Source organism: Ahaetulla prasina, chromosome 1 (assembly GCF_028640845.1).
Source record: "Ahaetulla prasina isolate Xishuangbanna chromosome 1, ASM2864084v1, whole genome shotgun sequence".
NCBI classification, from domain to species: Eukaryota; Metazoa; Chordata; class Lepidosauria; order Squamata; family Colubridae; genus Ahaetulla; species Ahaetulla prasina.
This window is the reverse complement of record NC_080539.1, coordinates 271,015,875-271,042,832: the sequence shown is the minus strand read 5'-3', so window position 1 is coordinate 271,042,832 and position 26,958 is coordinate 271,015,875. Positions and strand designations below refer to the sequence as shown.

Here is a 26,958-nt window from a genome sequence, read left to right as displayed (position 1 = left end):
TTATAAAATTCCTACCTTACTTGCTTGGAAACCCAAGTGTATAAAGTAATAATATAATAATATTTCTGTGTACTTGAAACTGCTGGAATTTATAAGCAATATAAGTAGCATGTTACTCACTTAGATGCTCTACTGAGTGGGTTCCATCACAAAGCATCTTTTCATGAGAGCAACAATAAAATGGGAAGTGCAGCAGTGAAATGCAATGTCAATAGAGAATGTGAGGTTAGATAAAGAATTTTTTCCCCTTTTAGTGACCACAGTTGGGTTCAGCAACTCTGTTATTAGATGAAGCGATCACTAAGAGAAATGTCGACCATGTTTATAATCGTATTGCAACTTTCATTTGCTTTACAAAACTGCAAAGGCCGTAAATGTTAGTATTGGTCACAAGGTTACATTTCATTACCACCAAAACTGCTGCATGCAAAGTCGGGAATTTGTTAGAACACAAATAAAGACATTTCAAAGTCCATTTTCTAGTTCAAAAACCATGTCCGTCATTTAGAGGTTAGATGGCTGAGTCCATAAGGGTGATCCTTTTTGTAGAGCAGCACCTCAGTAATGCAACTTGTTCCTTATGAAATCTAGATTGCCTTCAACTTTTGATCTTCTCTCAGACTGTGAGTACTATACTATTTCAGGATATTTTTTTTAAGAAAAAAAATCTTAAATTTTCTCTTTGCTAATCTCAGAGATAAGAACAGAATTTTTTTTTAAGTCAACAGAATTGTTCTGTTTTTGATGCTGCTGTAGTTTATGCACATTATACTGATCATCCATTAGGTGGAGAGTTAATTGTAATCAACACAACCAATTTTCAAGAGGGAAACTTTTATGCTATGCTGTGCTGTGCTGTGCTGTGCTGTGCTGTGCTGTGCTGTGCTATGCTATGCTATGCTATGTTACGTTACGTTACGTTACGTTACGTTACGTTACGTTACGTTACGTTACGTTACGTTACGTTATGTTATGTTATGTTATGTTATGATATCCCATTATCTTGAATTGCTGATGTATATGGAGTGGCACTCTTGATTGTGTCCATTTTTTTGAGGACAGGATTTCATCTTTAGTTGCTAGTGTGAGTTTGGGTTTAGTTCACTTTTTTTCTTCCTTCAAGAGATCCCAAAGTAGCTGTCATTAACACTAAAAGTAGTTCTTGAGTCTCTGGCAGATTCCGTGAGGAGTGTTGTTTAAGCCTCCAGGTTTTTATAATGTTGTTTAACCTGTCTCTATAGTACAAAGACTATTTTGATAAGGGATAGATCAATACCTCCCTGTTTGTCTTGAAGTGTCTTAAGTGCTGTTGTTGTTCCCTTGCAGTTCTGACAAAGCAATTATTACTGTAAGAGTGGTGGGTTTTATGTGTTGAACATTTGCTACCCTCAGGTCACTGTTGCTTTTAAGGAAAGCTGAAAATGTCACTTGCTATAGCAACATTAAGTCAAGTCACTGTGGTTAAAGATCTGTTAATAATTTTGGGAGGGAGGGTGCACATGTGTAGTATCTACTTTAGTCTGAAAGTAATGTGTTTTTACTTGCAAAAGAGTTTTCCATTGAATTTTTGCTTTCTGACTGAAGATGACTCATTTGTCACTGTTAACCCTCATTTGTTACTGTCAGCCAATTTCTCTAATCTACCAAGACAGTTTTGAACTTTATTTACATATGGCAGGAGATTAGCTATCCCATCCAGTTTTGAATTATTTGGGAATCTGATATGCATTCTCTTCATCTCTTCATGAAAATCATTAATAAAAATGATATGAGGTAAAAGGGTCCAGCAATGATCCTTATGACACCCAGTGTGATACCTGTCCCCAATCTGATGAGGTACTTTCAATGAATATAAAGAATATGATTTTCAAACCAGCTACACATCCCATTTAATTGTCATGCCATAGAGCAAATTAAATAGATTGTAAATCAGCATGTAATTGGGTATTTAGTCCAATGCTCTTCTAAATGCAAGGTATGCTGCTCTACAGCATCCCCATATTCTTCCTAAGATGTTTATGTAGTCACAATGATTTCTTTTGATATTCTCCTTTCCTCCTCTCTTCATCAGAGATACTTGCAGTGGTGCTTTCAGCATCTCATTCTTTAGATGCTTTTCCCCATTCCTTCCCCATTCCTATCAAGGTACCCTATGGGTCATTGATCTGAGTTTTATGAAATCTAAAATATCTAATTTCCTCCAGTTTGCCTCAACGCCCAAACTCCAGCATTTTATGATCACTTTTCCCTAATGGTTCTATATATCATTTAAATGTTGCTGTTTTTGTATTGGAAGCACCAAAATGCTTTATCAAATAAAGCATTGAATGAATTAGAATAGAATAGAATAGAATAGAATAGAATAGAATAGAATTTTTTATTGGCCAAGTGTGATTGGACATACAAGGAATTTGTCTTGGTGCCTATGCTCTCAGTGTACATAAAAGAAAAGATACCTTCATCAAGGTACAACACTTAATGATAGTCATAGGGTACAAATTTAACACTTAATGATACAACACTTAATGATAGTCATAGGCTACAATTAAACAATCAGGAAACAATCAATATCAGTATAAATTGTAAGGATACAAGCAACAAAGTTACAGTCATAAGTGGAAGGAGATGGGTGACGGGAATGAAATAAAACATTTCTGCCTCTTATTCTTCCTTAATTAATTAAATGTTCCTTATTAATTGGTGCCAAGTATAAAACCAAATCAAGTGACTTTATACGGTATATGAAAATAGTGATATATTGCCATATACCTGGTGGGTTCTTGAAGAAAGGAGGGGTGAAAATATATTTATTCCTACGTATGCAGTCCATAGAACTATTTATTTTCATGACTACATTTTAAAAGGTAAGGTTTAAACAGTAGGAAAAAATCATAGAAATAATGTAGTTAAACTCTAAAGCCGAGTCAGATATTTCTACTAAAACCTTTAAGTTTTAAACATCAGAGACTTGTGGTTTTCCATGTTCACTACATTCTACGAGAACTTTTAGGGATGCTTTCCTATCTCAGGTTTTGTCCAAATTTTTATGTAAAAGTATGTCTGTTTCAGCTGAGAGAAATTGTAACCAAGAACTAGTGCCAAGGCAACAGTCTTGAAAGAAGCCAATTTTGCAATCTGTTAAGGAAGTTTACCCAATCCAAAAATGAGATAAGGTTAGTGAAGCAAGATTTGTTCTCAATAAATACTGCTGACCTCTAGTGATTACTGCATTATTTTCCAAGGGCTTACAGATGGATCTCTTTATTATCTGCTCTAGAATGACTGCTTTGTAGCTAGCTGGATCTTCTTCCCTTCTTTTTCTGAAGATGGGGCAGATGCAGATCCACCTGTAATCTCCAGGATTTCTCAAGAATAATTCATAAGGATCTGGTCAGATGAATTCTCCATTTCTGCAGTGTTCTAGGATTTAACTTATTTAACTCTGAAGATTTAAACTCATTCAAGGGAAATAAATACCCACAGCCCATTTTCTCTCAGTCTCAGGCTTCCACCCTGCCTCTTTGCAGTTTTTGAGTGGATCCCAGACTTTTTGTTGGAGGAGATTGAACCAGGCTAGGAGTTGAATAGATCTGCTTAACTGTGAGCATTTTGCCTTCTTCACTGGGCAGATGGTATACTATTTTCCATTTTCCCTTTTGTTCTAAATGTACTTTAAAAAATATTTTCAGAGAATTGTACATTCTGAATCTTTGCTTGCCTAACACCAGTTGTACAGTGCCAAGCTATGTTTCTATACTTTTTATTTGTCTTTCCTGGTTCTTTTTTCTATTTCCCATTTACCTTCTTTTTTGTTTTTAGATATTTACTATTTTTTGGCATAGTCACAATAGTTTGTCTACATTTCCCCCCCGAAATGAATCGTTTGCAGTTTTGTTTTAATATTTCCTTCTTAGAAACTTTCATCCTTTCTTCCAGTAGCTTCTCCTGCCAAAAGATTACACTCAACATTCATACATTAACACACACACACCGTTGTTGTTTTTTTTGAAGTCCAAGACTTCAAAACATTTTTGACTCCACTCAGCTTTAGGGTTTTCCTAACAGCAATTTTAATGTGCTTTCCTACCTTCTACTTTCCACCTATCCTTTCTACAATCACCAAAACCTATGGCTGTTCAGGATTGGGGCACCCAAGATGGTCCTTCCTGCTTCATTGTGTGTGTGTTTTTATAAGTCTGCTGATTTCCTTGGAGATTGATATTGCCATTTCAATCCCCATCCTGTCTCATAAAGCAAAATTCCCTGAACAGTTTTGTTAAGACCTTTCCAAAGTGCAGTAATCACATATGAATATGCAACCTTTCAAAGTAACATTCTTTTTTAAAGTTTAAGCCATGGGAACATCAATCTCCTGAAAGATATGAAAGATCAAGAGACAGGTATTCTCAGACAAAAATACAACTGGAATGATTGGCATTTATGCTGGGTCATCTGTTTGCAGCATGTAGGCAAAACTAGATAGCATGTATTGCTTCCTCCATGGAAAGTTTGAAGCTCTATATTCTATCAAGTCAGTTTAGTATTACTTTGGTTCATAAGCTTCATACCCATAGACTAACCAGCTTTTTTGCAAAGGGTAATTTGTTAACATCCTGATGTTTCCTTAGACATCTCCAAGTTAAGAGGTGTAGGACTGAGGCTAAAATGTCAACATTTAGCATTACTGTCTAAAATTTCTTTAAAGCTCCAATCAAACATACTTAAAAAAAACCAGTTGTGAATCATTTATAGCTAATACTCTGGATAAGATTTCACTCCCCTTCCCCAAGGGTGGGCATTCACTTCCCCCAGAGTTCTAATTCTGTCTTGAACATGAAGTCAACTGGGCAGCCTGGGACCACTCTCTGACTAGGTGGCTCAGTGGCTAAGACACTGAGCTTGTCGATCAGAAAGGTCTGGTGGTTTGTATCCCTAGTACAGTTCTCCTGCCTGAGCAGGGAGCTGGACTAGGTGACATCCAAGGTCCCTTCCACCCTGTTACTGTTAACTTAACTCTCAAACCTAGAAAAGAGAAAATGGCAAACCATCGCTGAAACAATCTTGCCAAGAAAAATCCAGGGACTTGTCCAAGAATCAGTCATGACTGAAAGGGAAAAAGGTGAAACTGGAGGAAGAATCATTATGGGATTTTAAAATAATTTGCACAAATTTAGCATATCTCCCATCCTGAGCCATTCAAGTACAAAACAAATAATTCCTACTCTAGATATTCACCCAAAAGCACTAATACAGCATCTGTAGTGTGATCATTTGATGAAAGTTTGAGTCATATGTTTTCTCATTAATTTATTGTATGGGATTCTCATGGAAGATTCGGACCACGTATAGACTGATGTGCCTCTCAAAGAAAGTCCCCGTTTACTCTTTCCCTTTTTAAAAGTGCAGAAGGAAAACCAGTGACGATTGAGGAGAAATCCAAGTAATTTCTTCCTTGATTCCCAGCAGCAAGTAGATTTATCTTTTAGAGCTGGCTGCTAGGATGCTGAAGAGGTCTTCAAATAAATCTTGAAGAATATGACGCTACTTACCCCAAACCCTTGGACTTAATGGCAAATGAGCACCTGCAATGGAATTTGAGACAAATGTTATGAAACCCTTTTAATGCAGCTGTAGACATTCCATTCAGATCATTGATGACACTCCAATGAAAGGTTCTGTGGACTTATAATCTACCATTTCACCTCATTCACAAACTGGCCCAAGACAGAATGAAAATTCAGATTTTGGAGCGATCCCACTTTCATTTCCTCAGCTATCCTTCTGGACATTCAGCTAGTTCAAGGTCTCCTACCTATTAAACTTTTAGACTTCTTAGGCTTTTACTGATATCTCTATCTCTTTGCCCAAAAACCCACAGGAAAAAAAATCCTGGGAAATAGATTGTCTAAGAAGAAGCTGTTGAGTGACTGGGGATAGAGAAAGGAAAATTTATCTGCGTTTCTGTGCCTGCTTATTGGGAAATAACTTTCCCATTTTGTCTGCCTTTACTGAGGTGCTTTTGCAGTGCAAACTTCAATTTACACTCTAAGTAAACCAAAGTCATTGCTGATTTGGCTGTGAACACATAACAGAAAAAGCAGCCTAATAAATCTGATTAAAAGCTTAAAATAATTGCAAAAAATAGCAAGCAGAGTCACTGGAAGTCATGTGGCATACACATTTGATTATATGTATGTCTCTGTGCAAGTGGGATGCCTTAATGTGTACATAAATTCATTCTTGGTCCATTGTTCATTCTCGTTTGTTAATTATCTCTAAGTAAATCCAGTGGTAGACTATTTTATCATTTTTTCCAGTCATTTGAGGTAGAATACTTTCACCTCCATCTCTCATGAAAAAAATTAACAATTAGAAAAGGTAGGTAAGACATGGAAAAATAATATTAATTATAACTCTTGGATCTCAAGGCAAATTTTATTTATGTATTAATTTATTAGATTTATATTGCCACCCAATTTATGAAGCATAGCTCTTGGAAACTTACAATCGCTGCAATATTGTACATTGCTGATGAAGGTAGCTTTAGGAGACATTAGAGAACAGCAGGGCAGGAATGAAGTTTTATATTAAAGTTGGTTGCTGTATTTGCAGGTATGTGTGTTTTGATTTTGCACATGTACATTCAATTCAGCTTGGTGTGTATGTACTTATAATATATTTCTGCATCTTTATATCCACATCTACCTGCATACACACTCACAAACATATGCATGTCCAGTAGGATCTACCCACAGGAAGGAAAGAGATTGGCAGTAATTTCTTGGAATGGAAAGTTGAAAAGACATTGAAGTAGGTGAATTGTCCAGTGGGAGGATAGCCTTCTATTTATTTTATTTTTTATTTCTTTATTTTGTCACAACAGTATATATAAGCATAAGCATGAAATAACTATACGACATATAAGCATATATATAAGCATGAAATAATTATACGAGTTGGATACGATTGAGTGGAACATTAGGACAGGAACGGTAGGCACGCTGGTGCTCTTATGCACGCCCCTTACAGACCTCTTAGGAATAGGGTGTGGTCAATAGAAGATAGTCTTTGGTTAAAGCTTTGGGGATTTTGGGAAGAGACCACAGAGTCAGGTAGTGCATTCCAGGCATTAACAACTGTGTTTCTGAAGTCATATTTTCTGCAATCAAGATTGGAGCGGTTCACATTAAGCTTAAATCTGTTGTGTGCTCATGTATTGTTGCGATTGTAGCTGAAGTAGTCTTCAGCAGGAAGGACATTGGAACAGATTATTCTATGAGTTAAACTCAGGTCATGCCGAAGGCGGCGGAGTTCTAAATTTTCTAAACCCAGGATTTCAAGTCTGGTGGCATAAGGTATTTTGTTATATTCAGAGGAGTGGAGAACTCTTCTTGTAAAATATTTCTGGACACACTCAATTGTATTAATGTCAGAAATAAGGTGTGGGTTCCAGACAGGCGAGCTGTATTCCAGAATTGGTCTTGCAAATGTTTTGTACGGTCTGGTTAGCAGTGTAATATTTCTGGAGAAGAAGCTGCGCAAGATTAAGTTTACAATTCTTAAAGCCTTTTTTTGCAATGTAGTTGCAGTGGGCTTTGGCACTTAAATCATTTGACATGAAAACTCCAAGGTCTTTAACGGGATGAGGGTCATCTTCAAGGTAATGTCCATCGAGCTTGTATTTAGTGTTCTGATTCTTTTTTTCAATGTGTAAGACAGAGCATTTGCTGGTTGAGATTTGGAGTTGCCAAATTTTTGACCATTCTGACACAAAGTCAAGGTCTTTTTGAAGGGTAGCCATATTGTTGGTAGTGTTAAATAGTTTAACATCATCGGTGAAGAGAACACAATTACTTATAATATGGTCACAGAGATCGTTAATGTATAATATGAAGAGTGTTGGTCCTAGAACGCTGCCTTGGGGGACACCGCTATTGACAGGAGCAGGATTTGATAGGGCACTGCCTATTTTGACCACTTGTTGTCTGTTTGACAGGAACGCTGTTATCCAATTATGGATAACAGACCAATATATGTTATACCAATTATGGATATTCAGACCAAATGCCTTTTAAGTTATGGCCAGAACATTTTGGTCCTGATCAGTGGTGGATTCAGCCAGTTCGCACCACTCCAGGAGAACCAGTTGTTAACTTTCTGAGCAGTTTGGCAAACTGGTTGTTGGAAGAAATCATTAGGGCAGAGAACCAGTTCTCACCACTGGTTCTGATAGAATTTTCCTAACAGCGAGAATAGCCACAGAGTCATACAGTCAGGTCAGTATGAATAGAGAGAGGAACTGTTTAAGAGTGCAGTTTGGGTGTGCTTGGAGTCTCCCTATAAATTTAATATAATTTTAATATGAATTTAATTTAAGGGGCACGCATAAGAGCACCAGCGTACCTACCGTGCCTGTCCTAATGTTTCCTCTATTTGTATCTATTTTATGTATCCAATCCATATTTATATTTATTACCTAATACATTCTTGACAAGTAAATAAATAAAATAAAAAATAAACAAACAAATCAAGGGGAGTTCATCCTCTTGTGCCATCCTCCATCTTTTAGAGAAGAAAGTTGTCTGGAATTTTTTTCGAAAAACCCATGCTAGGTAGAGTTTGTCTCCCAACAGATGTAAGGGTAATTAAAATATCTCACCATTATGATTTTATGCCTCCTTCACAGATCTGCAGTTTGCTTTTGAAAGACGTCGTCCACATCCTTTTGGCTGGATGACACCAATAATGGCAGTGCGCGGCCTGCACTGGCTGCCGGTAGCCTTCTGGGTGCAATTCAAGGTGCTGGTTATCACCTTTAAAGCACTCCATGGCTTAGGACTGGGCTATTTATGAGACTGCCTTCTGCCACTGATAGCCTCCCAACGACCTGTGTGCTCCCACAGGGTGGGCCTTCTCAGGGTGCCGTCGACCAAACAATGTCGGTTGGCGGCCCCCAGGGGGAGAGCCTTCTCTGTGGCGGCACCGGCCCTTTGGAATGAGCTGCCTCCGGGGTTGCGCAAACTCCCTGACCTCTGGACCTTCAAACGTGAACTTAAGACTTTATTATTTCATCGAGTGGGATTGGCCTAAGCGTAATTTTAAATTGAAATTTTAAATGGGTTTTAAGTTGGTCTATGACCGTTTTAGTCTTGATTCGGCCTATTAAATATTTGTTCTTAATTCTGTTTTAAACTTGATGTTTATATTTTGTGTTTTTAAATATGGCTGTAAACCGCCCTGAGTCCTTCGGGAGAAGGGCGGTATAGAAATTAAATTATAAATAAATAAATAAATTTCATTTGTTCCTTCACATATTTAACCCTCCCTGCAACCAAGTTCATTCATTTGGATTTCCGAGTAGAAACTTTTGCATACAACACTCTTCCTTCTTCTGTTCTATTGCTTTCACTCATTTTTAAATGAATTGTATCCTTCATTTCCAGCCATGGGAGTCATCCTATCAGGTCTCCATTATACTATTAAATCATATGTCCTTTTCTGTATTAAGAGGTCAATCTAATCTCATTTCCCATACTCTTGAGTATTAGTGTATAAAAAATGAAGGCTGTGAGCTTTACGAACCAAGGTTCTTTCTCATGTTTCACTGAGCGGTTTAAAGAGACCTAATTTCATCAGTGGTCTCAATTTCTACAGTGCAGTAGTTTTTGTCTTAAGTCCTCATTTCAGACTTTAAGTTTTGGTTTCCATCTTCTGCTGGACTTTCTACTCAAGCTTGCTATACATTGATCAAGCACATCCCTACCAGTTCTTATGAGGTGCAATCCATCTAGATCAGGGGTCCCCAACCTTGGCCACTTTAAGCCTGGTGGACTTCAACTCCCAGAATTCTGGGAGTTGAAGTCCTCCAGGCTTAAAGTTGTGAAGGTTGGAGACCCCTGATCTAGACAACCCATGGTCTCAGAAACCAAATATATCCCATCAGTATCATTTTTTGTCAAGAGTTGCTGTCTTGCATTATTCTTTCTCTTTCCAGTTCTGTTCCAGAGTTTGGAAGGATGAATGGGAATTATTACCTGAGTATCTTGTGGTTCTTTCTAAAATTTTCAAACTGATAAATAGTTGTAACTGTTATTTTGCAGTATTGGTGACCTCCTATATATTAGTAGAAAAGGACAATTCTCCATGGACTTGGTAGCTCTTGGAAAGAGACTTCAGAGACCCATGAAGACCCATGGTTGGCATATATTTGCTTCAATTCTTCACAACACTGAATCATTAACTACTCTCATTGTCTTCTTACAGGGCAAATTTTCATTGTCTCTGCTCTTTAGAAAACCATTGTCCTATTTTTCCATGTTTTAGCTTTCCCTCTCTGCCATTTAAGGAAGCATTGTCCTGTCCTCCATGTTCTATCTTCCATCTCCTTTTCACAAGGTCATGAAGATTGTTTCTGAATTTTAGCATGCCAGAATTATCTTCTATGTCTGGTCTTTCAACTTGTCACTCTTACCCACTGGCCTTACTCCACTGTTTTATTGTCTTTCTTATGGAAAGTTGCTTTCGCTGTCAGTTTCTGTTGCTGAACTAACTTTCTTTCAACTAATAAATTCTCCTCAGCTGAAATGTGGCCATTTGCTGCTCCAATACTTTAGCTTTTTCTTGACTACTATGAACTTGTATTTCCATCGTTTTCAATCAGGAAGAATCATTGCAGGCACAATTTGCAGACTCTGTAAACTGATCAGTCCAATCAGCATACACCAGGATCTAGTATATACAAAGCCTCTCTATCTGTGTGTGTATGTGTGTGTGTAAAATAACATTTTTGATAAGTAGGAAGAGATGGAATTATTACCAAGTTACAAAATTACCAAGTTACAAAAAAAGTTACAAGTTAGAACTATGCTGCCTTCGGTCTGACCTAAGCATAGTACATAAAATTATCTGATACAATGTCCTACCTGTCAATGACTACTTCAGCTTCAACCGCAACATACACGAGCACACAATAGATACAAATTCAAGGTAAACCGCTCCAAACTCAATTGCAGAAAATACGACTTCAGCAACAGAGTCGTCAATGCCTGGAATGCACTACCTGACTCTGTGGTTATTTCCCCAAACCCTCACAACTTTAACCTTAGATTGTCTACTGCTGAGCCTATCCCATTCCAAAGAGGTCTGTAAGGGCAGGGGTGAAATCCAGCAGGTTCTGACAGGTTCTGGAGAACTGGTTGTGGAAATTTTGAGCAGTTCGGTGAACTGGTAGCGGAAATTTTGAGTAGTTCAGAGAACCAGAAAATACCACCTCTGGCTGGCCCCAGGAGTGGGGAGGGAATGGGGATTTTGCAATATCCTTCCCCTGGAGTGGGGTGGGAATGGAGATTTTGCAGTATCCTTCCCCTGCCACGCCCACCAAACCACACCCACCAAGCAATACCATGCCCGACATGCCACGCCCACAGAACCGGTAGTAAAAAAATTTGGATTTCACCACTTTGTAAGGGGTGTGCATAAGCGCACTACCGTCCCTGTCCTAATGTCCCCTTTTATTCCTATCCATTTCATCTATTCATAATCATGTTTATACTTATATCTGTTATCTTATATATGCTTGACAAAATAAATAAATACAATAAATAAAATAAAAATAAGACAACAATGTTTCATAGGAAGTACTATAAGAATTCCTTTGTTTAGTAGCACAGACAGATTCCTTAATATCTGGATGTAATAAGCCAGTTTTTTATGATGGGAAAATATGAATGCCTTTGTAACTAATATTGATCATGCTGCCAGGATCAGGTTCTCTGCTCACTTTGCAAACAAAGCCAAAGTTAAACAAAACTGCCTAGAAAGACCGCTTAGGACAGGGGTCTCCAACCTTGGTCCCTTTAAGACTTGTGGACTTCAACTCCCAGAGTTCCTCAGCCAGCTTTGCTGGCTGAGGGACTCTGGGAGTTGAAGTCCACAAGTCTTAAAGGGATCAAGATTGGAGACCCCTGGCTTAGGACACCAATTTCAGCTTGGAGAATTTCCCAGCAACGTCCTCATTTGATAGGCCCTCTCTTTTTTCTGATTCCTAGGTGTGCCAATGTTATCGGTGCAACCAAAAGGAAAGCAGAAGGGCTGCGCCGGCTGTAATCGTAAGATCAAGGACCGCTACCTTCTGAAGGCCTTGGATAAGTACTGGCATGAGGATTGCTTAAAGTGTGCCTGCTGCGACTGCCGCCTGGGAGAGGTTGGATCAACACTTTACACAAAAGCCAATCTCATTCTCTGCCGCAGAGATTACCTGAGGTAAATGTACATGTGTGCATATGGTTGGGCTATGATTATCTTACTCAGCTTAGCTTCCTTGCTCTGGCTGCATAAAGTAGATATAGCTGTATGAATAAGACTTCCACTTGGAGGTTAGCAAAAGGATGTCCAGTGTGGGTTCTTAATCTTCTCAAAGCCAAGCTGGAAGGTACGTAAATGATTGAAGGTATGTAGCTTGTTAGCTTTTGCCAAGTCCCAGAATGCCTGCTGAAATGGAAAGGACAGATAGGGCCATGGGGAGAAATTATTTGGATATTCATCTCGTGAATGGACAAAAAGGGCCTTTGCACAACTCCTAAATCCTAAAGCTGGCTTAATAAAACACAATTTCTTTGTTGACCTAATATGCTGTACCTCTGCTTCTTCACCATCATCCCCTCGAAATTCACCATATTATGGCTTAAGATCAATGGTGGGTTGCCTCCAGTTTGGATCAGTTCTATAGAACCGGTTGTAAAACTGGCAGGAGGCTCTTCCCACTGACCTGAACATCATCAAAAGTGATCTGCACATGCGAACCAGTAGTAAAGGTAAGTAGAACCCACCACTGCTCAAGAGGATGGCCTGGTTCAACTATATGATATGATAATAGCCGGATTTGTACAATACCCTGAACCACAATCTACCTAGCCCCATTTTAACCTAATGTACGTGTTGTGCAGACTTGCCAATATGTAATTAATCTGTCCCTATGTGGGCGAGAGTCAAGGTTTGTTATTTCTTTATAGGATGTAATCAAAAAGATTTTTCTGCAAAAGAGCAATAGCATCAGCTCTTGAAGCAGTCTTCCTGAAATAATTGGTTTGTTAACAAAATTATTTTCAGTATAATACAAAACTCAACATCTTGAAACAAGATTGAATTATGCACATGTTCTGTGCAGAAATGTCTCTTTTATATAGCAATCAATATATCCCTTTCTTAATTAAACTGTAGCTTGCATTTTCCTAGAAATGCTATCTTCAATGGCTTCCCGAAGCTCTTATTTAAATTAATATTGTGAAATCGGTAAAAATGGCTTTGTTAATAGAGCTTTGGAAAATTTATCCATTTACTGGGATTATGTATATGTGCATGTGGGGGATGCCAGTAGAACATAGCAATTTCCCCTCCTTTGATTCATTAGTAGAATTTCTATTTCATTTCAGCAAAAATAATTCAACTGATTCAGTAAACAAATATATAAATGTTATAATAAAAAAGTACATCAAGGTACACCTCAGTGGAAATGCCATAACTCAGCCATGAAATAATACTGAATTTCCTTCTACATTAAGACAAACAGGATAGAAATGCAAACAATAATTGCAAATAATAAGGAAAAACATGTATAAAATATCCATACAGTTTGATGGTATATACGAAGATTGTGTTCCTAAACATTTTTACTTAGAATAAGTCGCACTGAACTCAGTAAGATGATAACAGATCAGGGAACATTTAACAATCTGCTTAGGGTGACAATTTTATATGTATTTATTATTTCAATCCATTGAAGAATAAATCAGATTGACCCAGGATCTGATGAGATTTGTAATATTTTTTAAAAATTAGAAAGTTGATAAAAGTCTTGTCCTTTATTGCTTCAAAAAGATCTGTGCACGTCTGATGGCTACGTGTACTTTGAGAAGTAGAAGCTCTTTTTCCTATCAGATTTTCCTACCATGGATCTGCTGACAGTAATGCAGATGGACAGATGGATCTGCTGGCTACCGGTGGAATTTATAATGGAATTCTTTTCAGCCTTGTTGATTAGAATTACGTAAAATTAAATTGTGAAAGCATTAGGGGGAACAGAGTAGATTTGCCAGATAATAAAATGACCTTTTAAAATAGCACCATAAAATCCATTTCACCACTACATAGTTGGAAGTGACCTCAGAGTTCATAAAACAATCTTTTCTCAGTGTAGAATCTGCCAAAGCATTTTCAACAGCTGGCTACTCAGACTCTGAAGACATCCAGTGAAGGGGAACACACCATTTTATGAGGCAACCATCCCCTTGACAGCTCTTGCCCTCAGGAAATTCTGCCTGATATCCAACCCAAATTTTCTTTGCTATATTTCCAATCCATCGGTTCTGGTCCACTTTCTGGGGCATCAACATTTATATTTACTCTCTCTTGTTTTTGACAGCCTTCAGATATTTGAAGATTTCATCGTATCTTTTCTTGGTCTTCTTTTCTGGAAACCAACTCTATTAAGTTTCTTTAAGAATAGAATAGAATAGAATAGAATAGAATAGAATAGAATAGAATAGAATAGAATAGAATAGAATAGAATAGAATAGAATAGAACAGAACAGAACAGAATAGAATAGAATAGAATAGAATAGAATAGAATTTTATTGGACAAGTTTGATTGGACACACAAGGAATTTGTCTTTGGTGCATATGCTCTCAGTGTACATGAAAGATACATTTGTCAAGAATCATAAGGTACAACACTTAATGATAAGTCATAGGGCACAAATAAGCAATCAAATCATATTAGGAAACAGTCAATATAAATCATAAGGATATAAGCAAAAAAGTTACAGTCATACAGTCATTAGTGGAAGGAGATGGGTAATAAGAACGATTACAAGATTAATAGTAGTGCAGACTTATTAAATAGTTTGAGAGTGTTGAGGGAATTATTTGTTTAGCAGAGTGATGACATTTGGGAAAAAACTGTTCTTGTGTCTAGTTGTTCTGGTGTGCAGTGCTCAATAGCGTTGTTTTGAGGGTAGGAGTTGAAACAATTTATGTCCAGAATGTGAGGGGTCTGTAAATATTTTCACAGCCCTCTTTTTGACTCGTGCAGTATTCAAGTCTTCAATGGAAGGCAGGTTGGTAGCAATTGTTTTTTCCTCACAGGACATGATTTCTAGTTTCTTCATCATCTTGGTGGCAGTCTTCTGAACTTATTTTAGTTTATCAATATCCTTTGCAGATGGTACCCATAGCTGTAGCCATTGTTCCAACAAGCCCTGACAAGCTAGACTAGAATAGGATATTTTGTTCTGTAATCTAAACTCTGTGTCCCGCTAATACATCTCAAAGTAGTATTTGCCTTTTTAACAGCTACATCATAATGTACACATGTTCATCTACTGAGTAACAACCAGTCACACACAAGGCAAGAAGAGAGCTAGCTTGAGAGAATGCGCACGCATTGCAGAAACAAGGACTTGTCTGAAAGCTAAATAAATAGAAACCTCAGTCCACAATAGAACCTGGGTTCCGAGATAGAAGCATACAGTAGTCCAGTCACCAAGAAGTTGGTTAACCAGTCAGGGTTGAAGAGCCAAGGTTAAGGATATAAGCATAGATCAAAGACACAGGAATATGAATCTAACGTTGATGCAATAGCAATAACACTTACTTATATTCATAGCGCTTTTACAGCCCTCTCTAAGCCGTTTACAGAGTCAGCATATTGCCCCCAACAATCTGGGTCCTCATTTTACCCACCTCAGAAGGATGGAAGGCTGAGTCAACCTTGAGCCAGTGAGATTTTACAATATTTTACAAGAAGAGTTCTCCGCTCCTCTGAAAACAACAAAATACCTTACACCACCAGACTTGAAATCCTGGGATTAGAAAATTTAGAACTCCGCCGACTCCGACATGACCTGTGTTTAACACACAAAATCATCTATTGCAATGTCCTTCCTGTTAAAGACTACTTCAGCTTCAATCGCAATAATACAAGAGCAAACAATAGATTCAAACTTAATGTTAACCACTTCAATCTTGATTGCAGAAAATATAACTGTAACAGAGTTGTTAATGCTTGGAACACACTGCCTGACTCTGTGGTCTCTTCTCAAACTCCCAAAAGCTTTAACCAAAAACTGTCTACCATTGACCTCACCCCATTCCTAAGAGGACTATAAGGGGCGTGCATAAGAGCACAAAAGTGCCTACCATTCTTGTCCTAATGTTTCCTTTCATTATATCAAATTAATACAATTATTAGATACTTTTGCTCATATATATACTTATATGATATTTTGTTGATTTATGTTGATGCTTGTGTATACTGTTGTGACAAAATATATATAAAAAAGATTTAAACTGCCAAACTGTAGCTAGCTGTCAGCTGAAGTAGCCTGCAGTACTGTACTCTATCCACTGCGCCACCTCGGCTCTCAGGATGCAGTTATAAGTGGGGAACTGTTGGTGGCTGCTTGGCTCTCCAGGTTTCTTAGAATGTCCTTGGGCTCCATCTTCTTCCAGGATGGTCAGATCCTGATGAGTTCACTCCTCTCTCACCTGCTCCAGCTGATGGCTAGTTGAACAGTCTCAGGTGATTGACTGCGTATGGAAACTGGAGGATGACAGTCTGCTAAATTAAGCCCTCACCCTCTGATCCCTTTAATAGGTGTCAGCCTTACAAGGTAGTCCAGACAGAAAGGAATGAAATTAGATTTTATTAGTTACATTAACAGAATCTTGCAAGTCTAAAAGTATATTTGTTCCTTATCATTTTATAATGCATGAAATGAGGGAAGATCCCTTCTGGGACATTTGCCAAATTACTTTTGCAAGCTAAGGCGGCCTGTTGTGTGTCCAATCACACTTGGCCAATAAAAAAATTCTATTCTATTCTATTCTATTCTGTTACCTGACTGTTGCCCTTGCTGTAGCTCTTCCCACTGCCTTCCTACATTCAGGTGATAAAAAACAGAGACATCACCCTGCCAACAAAAGTGTGTATAGTCAAGGCTATGGTTTTCCCAGTTGCAATGTATAGCTTTGAAAGTTGGACCATAAGAAAGGCTGATCGCCAAAGAATTGAGGCCTTTGAACTCTGGTGCTGGAGAAGACTCCTGAGCGTCCCTTGGACTGCAAGGCGAACAAACAAGTCAGTCCTAGAGGAGATCAACCCTGACTGCTCTTTGGAAGGCCAGATCCTGAAGATGAAACTGAAATACTTTGGCCACCTAATGAGAAGGAAGGACTCACTGGAGAAGAGCCTAATGCTGGGAAAGATTGAGAGCAAAAGAAGAATGGGATGACAGAGAACGAGGTGGCTGGATGGAGTCACTGAAGCAGTAGGCATGAGCTTAAATGGACTCCAGAGGATGGTGGAGGACAGGAAGGCGTGGAGGAACGTTGTCCATGGGGTTGCGATGGGTCAGACATGACTTCACAGCAACAAAATTGAACCCTGAAGCTTACTGATAATTAATGTAGTGAGTATAGTTTTATTGTTCTTATCAAATAGTAGATCTGATCTATTAGTAGTTTAGAAGTAGTTTGTCTGTCACATTTTGTACCATCTGCATGACCTGCACCAACGACAAATCCAAAATGGTATCTTTTAATGATGATATATCAAATGCTGTTAAGAGGTTTATTAGGATGAAGAGGAGTACACTTGCTGCATTTTTGCCCCGGTGAAATTTGTCTACCAGAATGACTATTTCCTAAGTTCAGAAGTGGGGGAGACTGGCTATGAACTGCATCCAGAAAGAGGGCACACCACTGCCTCTTTAAAAGTTTAATATTAAACATTTTATCCCAGCCATCCTTCTTTAGAAAGGTCTGAACGATTCTGAACAGGGACAAACAACGAGACACAATAAATGTGGCGAGGAATTGAAACTACGCTGCCCATATATGTTTGAACTAATGTTGCTGTTATTCCAAAGGTGCTTTTTCAAGAGACAAGAGACAACTGGAGCTTCTTGGATGAGAAGCTAAACATCTTTAAAAAAAAAACTCAGAAAGTCCAGTTGCCTCTTGGAAAAGCACCTTTGGGACAACCATGGCTTGGATGACTGAGAATCTCCATAGACATTATTAATGCTCAGTCGTGTCCACTTTTAGTCTTCCACTTATGTGCTTTGACTCCTCAAGCAGGATACCGGCTTAATTAAACTCGATCTGAGTTCCTCAGTTTGATCAGAAAGTAATCTGACCATGCCAAAGGAGGGATGTCAATACCGCAGTAAAACCAGATCAGGTATGTACCTCTGTGTTGGGCTATCTGATTTGTACAAACCCATGGAGGCCATGAACTTATTAACTACAGTGGACTCTCCTTCAGAACATAGAGATGAAAGTCACATAAAACCAGAAGCTATGAAAACTCAAGTATCAGCATTGAAATGACCCAGGGGTTCAAGATCAGCTAGGCAGACAGTAAATTTAACAGCCACTCTAGCTGGTGTCTGTGGTTTACAGAATGTGCATTATTCCTCTTAACATTTAAAGCAAGGACAAGTGGTCCAGAAGCAGTGTCGGGTATTCCAGTACACTACACTACACTACACTACACTACATTACACTACAGCACAGCACAGCACAACACAACACAACACAACACAACACAACACAACACATTCTCAACCACTGCCTTCCATCTCAGGTCTTAATGGCAGCTATGATGGTTCTTTTCATCATTTTGCAGTTATCCATGGTGCCTACTGCCAAGTTTATCACCTTCTAAGGATAGACGGTCTGCTTCAGTTTTCCAGCTGATCTGGAGTTCCTTTCAGTTTGATGTTCTCTAGGTCTGCCAGTCCAAAGCTTCTCTAACGTCACTCCCCCACTCAACAGTCTCAAGCCATTCTCTTCACAGTTACATGGAATGCTCCCTTTCACTTTTCTCAGGCTTCTAACTTTCACCCACACATTCTTCTCCACTATAAAAATGCTGTGTCCCAAAATAAAATCCTGCACTAACACAACTCACAGATAACACAGTAATTACTTAAACCAACATCTAACCAAATCCTGATTTAAACAACAAATCTGTCAGAGAGAGGGAGGGAGGGAGGGAGGGAAAGAGAGAGAGAGGGAAGGAGGGAGGGAGAGGGAGAGAGAGGGAAAGAAAGGGAGAGAGCCAGAGAGACAGATTACCCTGGCATGGCTTGAGAGTGATAAAGGCATGCCGGCTCTTGTTAATTATTGCATTCCTGTTTAGGTTCTCACTGCCTGAAATATGCTGCTTGAGGAATTGCCTGTTTAATGTTTAGCTATTTATTTATTTATTAAATTTTTACCCTGGAACTTTTGTCACCCATATAACAAACATAACAGCAAGAAGGTTTAAATGATCTGGGTACAAAATTAAAGCTAATAAATAAAAATACATTTCAAAGTTGATCAGTTATTCCAACTTTATATTACTTCCCTTTACTTTTAACAAACCTAGTCTTTAAAGCCTTCAAATAAAGTCCTAAAACTTTATTTCTTTTCCCCCCCTTGTCTCATCTCACCAAATCTCACCAAATCTCACCAAAACAGTTTAACAGGTTTTCTTTGTAAATCCAGTATAGGCAAAATATTCAAGCCACTGTCCTAGTTTTTATTGTATGTCCCTTTTAATTATTAAAACATCAGCTGTTTTTCTTTGTATATCCAATAATTCATCTTATTTTTGGATCATTCTTGTATCCAGTCATTTTTTAAATCTATTTTCATCTTATGCAGTTAACTTGTTTCTCTTCCATGACATACTCACACAGTCTATTTATGATGAAAGACATTCTTAAAATTATCTTCTAGGTCCATTGTTCTTAAATATCCTCAGTATATCCAAAAATACTTTGCTCCATTTTGTGTTAACAGGTCAAATAGGTGTTCTTTCTTTTAATTATAATCTTTACTTTGTTCTGGCTCCCTCTAGTGTCCAATTTTCAAAATCCCATTCTATCATTCCCCCACTTTTCAAAACATCAGCTATTTCCCACAGGAAAGATTCTTTCAATTAATTTCAAAATCCCATTTCAAGCCCATCTAAACCTTTAATCCATTTATAACTTTCCAAAAACAACATTCAAATCACCCTTTTGCTGTTTATTCCCTAGAACTGCTAAATCCTTAAACTTGTACTTGAAAACTTATTTTGTTGAGGATTGAAGAAAACTTTCCCAATGAAAGCCTCAAACTTGCCATTCTGACGGTTCTTAATATTTGAAAAAATAGCAAGATAACTTGAGAGGTGATTAAGAAATTATGCCTGGCTGAGCTTTATGTCCATAAAGTCTACATTATGAATGTGGTGTAGTTGGTAGCCCTTGATTTCCAGTTGCTCCACTCACCAGCCAACTTCAAAATGATTTCTGTAGCCTATTCATGAATAGCAGTCATCCAGAGTATATGTAGGCAATCCCATGATCTCTTCTTCCTCCAGAGATATTTCACTGGCCAGGATCTGTGTTTTGGTTGCTAATTTTGGTAACAATGCTGTCCTCACTCCTTCAGAGATTTCTAACTTACCATGACCTCACCAGAAGTCAAATCACCCTGTCTATTTGGATGGTGCACAAGCATGTCACTCTCTTATTAGCTGTTTTTCAATGTGGGGACCTGGGAGGAGGCAAGTGTTCTAGATCAGGGGTCTCCAACCTTGGTCCCTTTAAGACTTGTGGACTTCAACTCCCAGAGTCCCTCGGCCAACAAAGCTGGCTGAGGAACAATGGGAGTTGAAGTCCACAAGTCTTAAAGGGACCAAGGTTGGAGATCCCTGTTCTAGATTATCAAAACAGCAGTTCCTTTGTTTCATTACCTGGACATTCTTTCCTTGGAATATTGGTTTTACCAATTCAGCTGTCAATACAGGATGAGGCTGTTAATAGCACAGCTTTGACATATTAAATTGTTTTTCATTTCTAGGGAGATTCTCAGTCAGGCAGATCATGGTTGTCCCAAAGGTGCTTTTTTCAAGAGGCAACTGGACTTTCTGGTTTTTATTTAAAGATGTTTCACTTCTCATACAAGAAGCTTCTTCAGCTCTGACTGGATAGTAAGGAATGGAAGTATTCAACAGTTCCAATAAGGCTTCACACCCCATTTGCACTAGTCAGGGGACCCTGACGACATAGATAAACCACCAGGTGGCCTCAACAACTTGCTAAAAGAACGCAAATGCCTAGCAGTCTGTAAGGAGTATAAATCTTTCCATTCTCCATCATCCAGCCAGAGCTGAAGATGTTTCATGGATGAGAAGCGAAACATCTTCAAAGAAAAACCCGAAAATCTAGTTGCCTCTTTAAAAAGCACCTTTGGGATTGTCCAGGAATAGGGACAGGGACAGTGTACAAAAATAGAAATAAAAATAGAAAAACAGAGTTGGAAAGGACCTTGGAGGTCTTCTAGTCCAACCCCCTGCTTAGGCAGGAAACCCCTATACCATTTCAGACAAATGGTAGTCCAATCTCTTCTTTAAAACTTCCAGTGTGGGAGCATTTACAACTTCTGGAGGCAAGTTGTTCTACTGTTTAATTGTTCTAATGGTCAGGAAATGTCTCCTTAGTTCTAGGTTGCTTCTCTCCTAGTTTAGTTTCTACCCATTGCTTCTTGTCCTGCCCTTCGGTGCTTTGGAGAATAGAACAATCTTCTTTGTCGCAGCCTCTGAGATATTGGAACACTGCTATCATGTCACCCTAGTCCTTCTTTTCATTAAACTAGACATACCCAATTCAGCAACTGTTCTTCATATGTTTTAGCCTCCAGTCCCCCTAATCATCTTTGTTGCTCTTCTCTGCACTCTTTTCTAGAGTCTCAACAATCTTTTTTACATCATGGCGACCAAAAATGAATGCAGTATTCCAAGTGTGGCCTTACCAAGGCATTATGATCTTGATTCTATCCCTCTGTTTATGCAGCCTAGAACTGTGTTGGCTTTTTTGGCAGCTGCAGCACACAACTGGCTCATATTTAAATGATTGTCCAGTAGGACTCTAAGATCCCTCTCAAGAAGCTTCTTCAGCTCTGACTTTTCATTTCATTTTAAACATAATATTAAAAAATCCCCCAAGCCTTATCTTCTGCATCACAGCATGGTAGAGAAACACATTGCCACCATTTCTGATCCTTCTCCTTGGACTGGAAGAAGAAGAAAAAAATCTCATCCTTCCAGTATCCACTTTTTCTCAAGAGACATACATCCCCACTTCCTGGTCTACTGCTTGATATTTTAGATGTCCGTTTTATGCCCCCCAGGCCTAACTTCTTCCACAGAAATGTCACGGATTGCACTGTTTCATTAGATCTTTGTGCAAAGCAAAGTATTTCTTCAAAGTGTCACACAGCCATCTTAAATTATGCTGGTTCTCAGATTTAACTATTACAAAGGAGTAATAAGGAAGAGCAAACTTTCCTTGATACGTTCTTTATGAGGAGGATGCCCCAAGACACCCTTGGGTGAGAGCAGGGGTAAATGCTGCCGGTTTGGATCGGATCATGCGATCCAGTAGCGATGGGGGCAGGTAGTTCGGAGAACCGGTAGCAAAAATCCCTACCCCCCCCACCGCCCATGCCTTGCTGTTCCTCTTCTCTGTCCCTGAAGCTCTCGGTGGTGATATAGCTGCAGACAGCTTTAAATGACTGCCATGGCGCTTCAAAGGGCCGCACTACAGCTGATCAGCGCTGTAGGTGGCTAGTAGACCGGTGCCTCTATTTTTAAAGAAGGTAGATCGGTGTGCTTCCAAAAATGGCAAGTAGACCGGTATGGCTCTGCTAGACTAAAGCAAGCCTGGTAGACCGGTATGTTTCCAAGCCACCAAGCCACTCCCACCAATTAAGCCACGCCCACAGAACCGGTAGGGAAAAATTTTAGATTTTCTAAAAAGTGAGAGATGCGTAAGTTCTGACTCCATTGTTACCCAGAATATTCACAATTCCTTTCCCTTCATTGGTGCATCATTTGCAAAGCGTTTTAGCTATTAAATGGAATAATGGTTAGTTGATTATTAGCTATGGTTGCCTAATCCAGCAATGTTTGTCACAGTTGAGACTCTCTGACATCAAATGTTAATCACAACCTAGTCCCATTCCACTAGTCACAAGAAACATTTTCTGGACTCTGTCTAGTGCCTTTATGAATGTTATGAATATTTTTTTTGCTATTTCTTACAGGGGCCATCAAAAGCCAGCCTTTCAGATCTGCTACATTAGCATAAATTGGCACAGGCACTGCCCCCCCCCAATAAATGCTTTTGAAATGGTTCTTGACCTTAAGGATGTAAACAGTTATCATGAATGCCACCAAAATTTTTATTTGAGTACTTAGATGCTTTTTCAGCAAGTAAAATCCCACTTCACTCATCGTTTCTCCCACCCACCTGCATAGATTTTTCACACTTCAACTTGATTTTATGTTTCATGTTCCTTGTTTAGGGAGCTGACAGCAATGACAGGGCAGTTAAGAAAACCAGAGGGAAAGCTCTGGTTTTTGAAGGGGGCGGATGAGTTCCACATCCATTGTTTCAGAGTTCCATGCATCCTCCCCTTACAATAGGACAGAAGTCTTCAAACTTGGCAGCTTTAAGACTTGTGGACTCCAACTCTCAGAATTCTCGCTATGCTGTCTGGAGAATTCTGGGAGTTGAAGTCCACAAGTCTGAAAGCTGCCAAGTTTGGGGACCCCTGCAATAGGAAGTAGTCATCATAAACTCCGGCAGTCGCCAGCAAAAGATATTTCTTTCATATTGCAGAAGATGATATTATTAAAATATATGATAACCATTCAATATTTTAAAATAAGTTAAAGCAAATTAAACTTAATCTTTGTTTTTCATCCCACACAGGGGCATTCTCAGAAAGACCAAAAAAAGGCAGGATCACACAGCAACTGCTCAACTGATGACCCACTTGTTTTTAATGTGCATCACACATGGTTTGAGCAAACAGCTGTAGCCGCTATCTTGACTTTTTTGCCCTTTCATGATGCCCCTGCCCTCAATTATATTGGAAGGGGCTCTTTCCTGTACCACTCAAAGGTCATGTGCATGCCTGCTTTAATATTTCACTGTCACATTACTAGAGCATCATTTTATTTGCCTCACTCAGTATGAGAATGAAAGAGTCCCCTATGAAATCCAAGTCTGTTTTCTCAAACTGTAAAAGATTCACACAAGCAGGCACATATACTGATTTTAAGTTACAAGATGTTAGCATAAAACTGTTATCGATGTGAAGACTGCAAATGTGGTGTAACACTTACAAAATATCAAGCAGCTTGAGACAGAATGTTGTGAAACAAATGGTGGTGACGATGGTCATTTGGTACTCAGGGATGCTAACCTGAGTTATCTGCACGAAGAAAACATTTGATACAACAGTTGTTGATGCTGATGAGAACACTTGTTGTATACTATATTTATGGTGAGGTTGGATCAAGGTTTAATGAAGGTGCAGGATAATCAGTGTAGCCAAGACAAAATAGAGGAAGTGTCCCTCCTAACTGTTGTGCCACCTCGGAATTTTTTGTGGGAGTTAGGAATCTTTCAGGAATTTTCTATGTATAGTTACCTGCAGTATTCCTTTATAAATATGCAGTTTATCATATGTCTGACAGATGAATTGAAGTTTTCAGGTAGGATTCTCCCAGCCTCTTTTTCCAAGGAAGTCCAGTTGCCTTTTGGAAAAAGCACTTTTGGGACAGATCTTTTTCTGGCATCCTTGGGAAGTTGCTTTTCTCCTATCCTGTTTTAAGATGATGAGTTTGCTTATTCATTGAATTTAGATTACTATTGTTAAATCTATATCTCCTCTTTCATTGAGGAACTCAAGTCAATAGACATGTTTTTTCTTCTTCACAATAGACTTACGAGTTGGGTTGAAAGGGAGTGACTGGCCCCAAATCACCTAGGGAGCTTCCAGAGCTGCAAATGGGCTACAGCCTTGCTGTCCCTGATCTTAAACCAATATCTGGACCTGACATCACATAGGTCAGTGTCGGTGAACCTATGGCACGCGTGCTGGAAATGGCACGCAAAACCATCCCATGAAGAATGTGTGGCCTTACTGGCTCCTATTCTGCATTCCTGTGATCACACACGCACCAGTCAGCTGGCCATCGCGCATGCAGGAGTGGCAGAACCCGGAAGAGCAGTGTTCCATCACACATGCACAGGCCGGCACCCGATCTTCCATGCTGACGTCACGCGCATGTGCGATGACCAGCTGTTCAGCAGGCGTGCTTCCATGCCAGTATCCGGGTGTTCGGGTGCCAGTTTGCGCATGCATGATGGACAGCCGCTCTTACGGGTATCGGCGCTCCCACGCGCATGAAGGCCAGCAGAGCCAGGAATACCTCGTGGGATGGTTTCACGTGTCACTTTCGGCACGCAGGCCAGCACAAGTTTGCCATCATTGACATAGATGTTCAGTGAAGATACTGAATTCAGATATGATTTCAGGTGGTTTCATTTCCTTTCCATCTGACAGGGCCAACATTCCTCATGTCAAGGTATATTGTCAAGGTATAGCTACCCAGCTGATTGACCAACCAAGTTATTTTGACTCCTGGTGACCACGTAGATAGTTCCCCAATAGCTTTTTCTAAATCCTTTCTTAGTAGAAAAAAATGCTCTTTGGTGCCAAATGGCATAATTTACATCTTCTAAACAACCATCATACTTTCAGCGGTTGTGTTGCATTGGCAACCCAACAACTTATGGTAGGTCACTTTTGGACAATGCTAGATAAGTCAGTTGCTACAAATAATCATTCATTTTCATAGATTCTGTGTTTCATGGAAAGAGCAACTGTAGTTATTGGCCAGATGCCTTGAGGAACACATGCCATTGCCCCAACTACAGATGTTGTATCATGGTTCAGTTAAATAGCACCTATTCTATCTATCTTACCCTCAATGGTTGCATAGTTTCTTCTTTCTTCATCTGACTTTAATAGATCTGTCAACATTCTATTTCAATTTGTAGAGAGTTTCACATTTCCTATGGGTGAAAAGTATTTACAGTAGCCCCTACGTCCACTTTGATTACTTTCTGTTCAAAGTAAGACCTTGATTCTTGAAGTGTATCATTTCAATCTGCAAAGGAAGTACGTTCAGTAATAGCTCTTCTTTCAACTACCATTTCTAAGGAAGCTTGGTGAATGAAATTAAACGGTTCTCAACCACGGTTCTATGTATCGACTCTACATCATCAAAAGTAGGTGCCAACATTTGTAAAACATCTGTCGGAATGATTAATTAAATGACTGTAGTGTCTGGGTTCAGGTCCAGCTGAGAGATTTCTTTAGGGCAGATGATAGAGAGGGGAGGAGTTCAACAAATCATTAACGTTTATGCAATTGCTGCAGAAAAGAGCCTCGGCAAGTTCACGGAACTTCTAAAGAGAAAATATCAGCTTCATGATAAAAAGCAACAATAACATGTTCATAGAAATGGCAGTGAAATTCACATTTCCCAAACTGCCAATATGACCACTTTTCACAGTATTTTAAGTTACACTTAGGCTGTTTTAAATTTAAGCAAAAACAAATGCAGGACATAAACATGCCAGGCCCCTGTGACCACAGAAGTTTGCATGTCAGTGGCAAATGCATTGCTGTTTAATGTAAAAACAAATTGCTACTTTTTCCTTATTCTGTTAGCTTTATGATCTTCTGTGTAGATCATATTTATTTATTTTTATTTATTTATTTATTTTGTCACACAGTATATATAAGCATAAGCATGAAATAACTATACAATATAAAAGCATATATATAAGTATAAGTATGTAATAACTATATTAATTGGATATAACGAAAGGAAACAATAGGACAGGAACAGTAGGCATGTTTGTACTCTTATGCTTTAAGCAGGAATGGGACACTTCTGCTATTCTACCACTCCCTTTAAATCCCTCATGTTCACAGGATGAGGAAAGCTTTCTGAACAAATGTACTGACCTATAGTGGCTCCTTTCAGCAGTGGTCAGAAGT

General features: G+C 38.9%; 1 protein-coding gene across 2 annotated transcripts in view; it reads left to right on the top strand.

The window, feature by feature from the left end:
- Positions 1-26,958, top strand: part of LMO1 (LIM domain only 1) — a 144,701-nt gene that overhangs the window by 74,953 nt on the left and 42,790 nt on the right. For both annotated transcript variants that reach the window (XM_058165933.1, XM_058166007.1), the window contains exon 2: positions 12,048-12,261. In XM_058165933.1, coding sequence (XP_058021916.1) covers positions 12,048-12,261 — 214 coding nt within the window. The remainder of the gene's footprint in view (positions 1-12,047; positions 12,262-26,958) is intronic.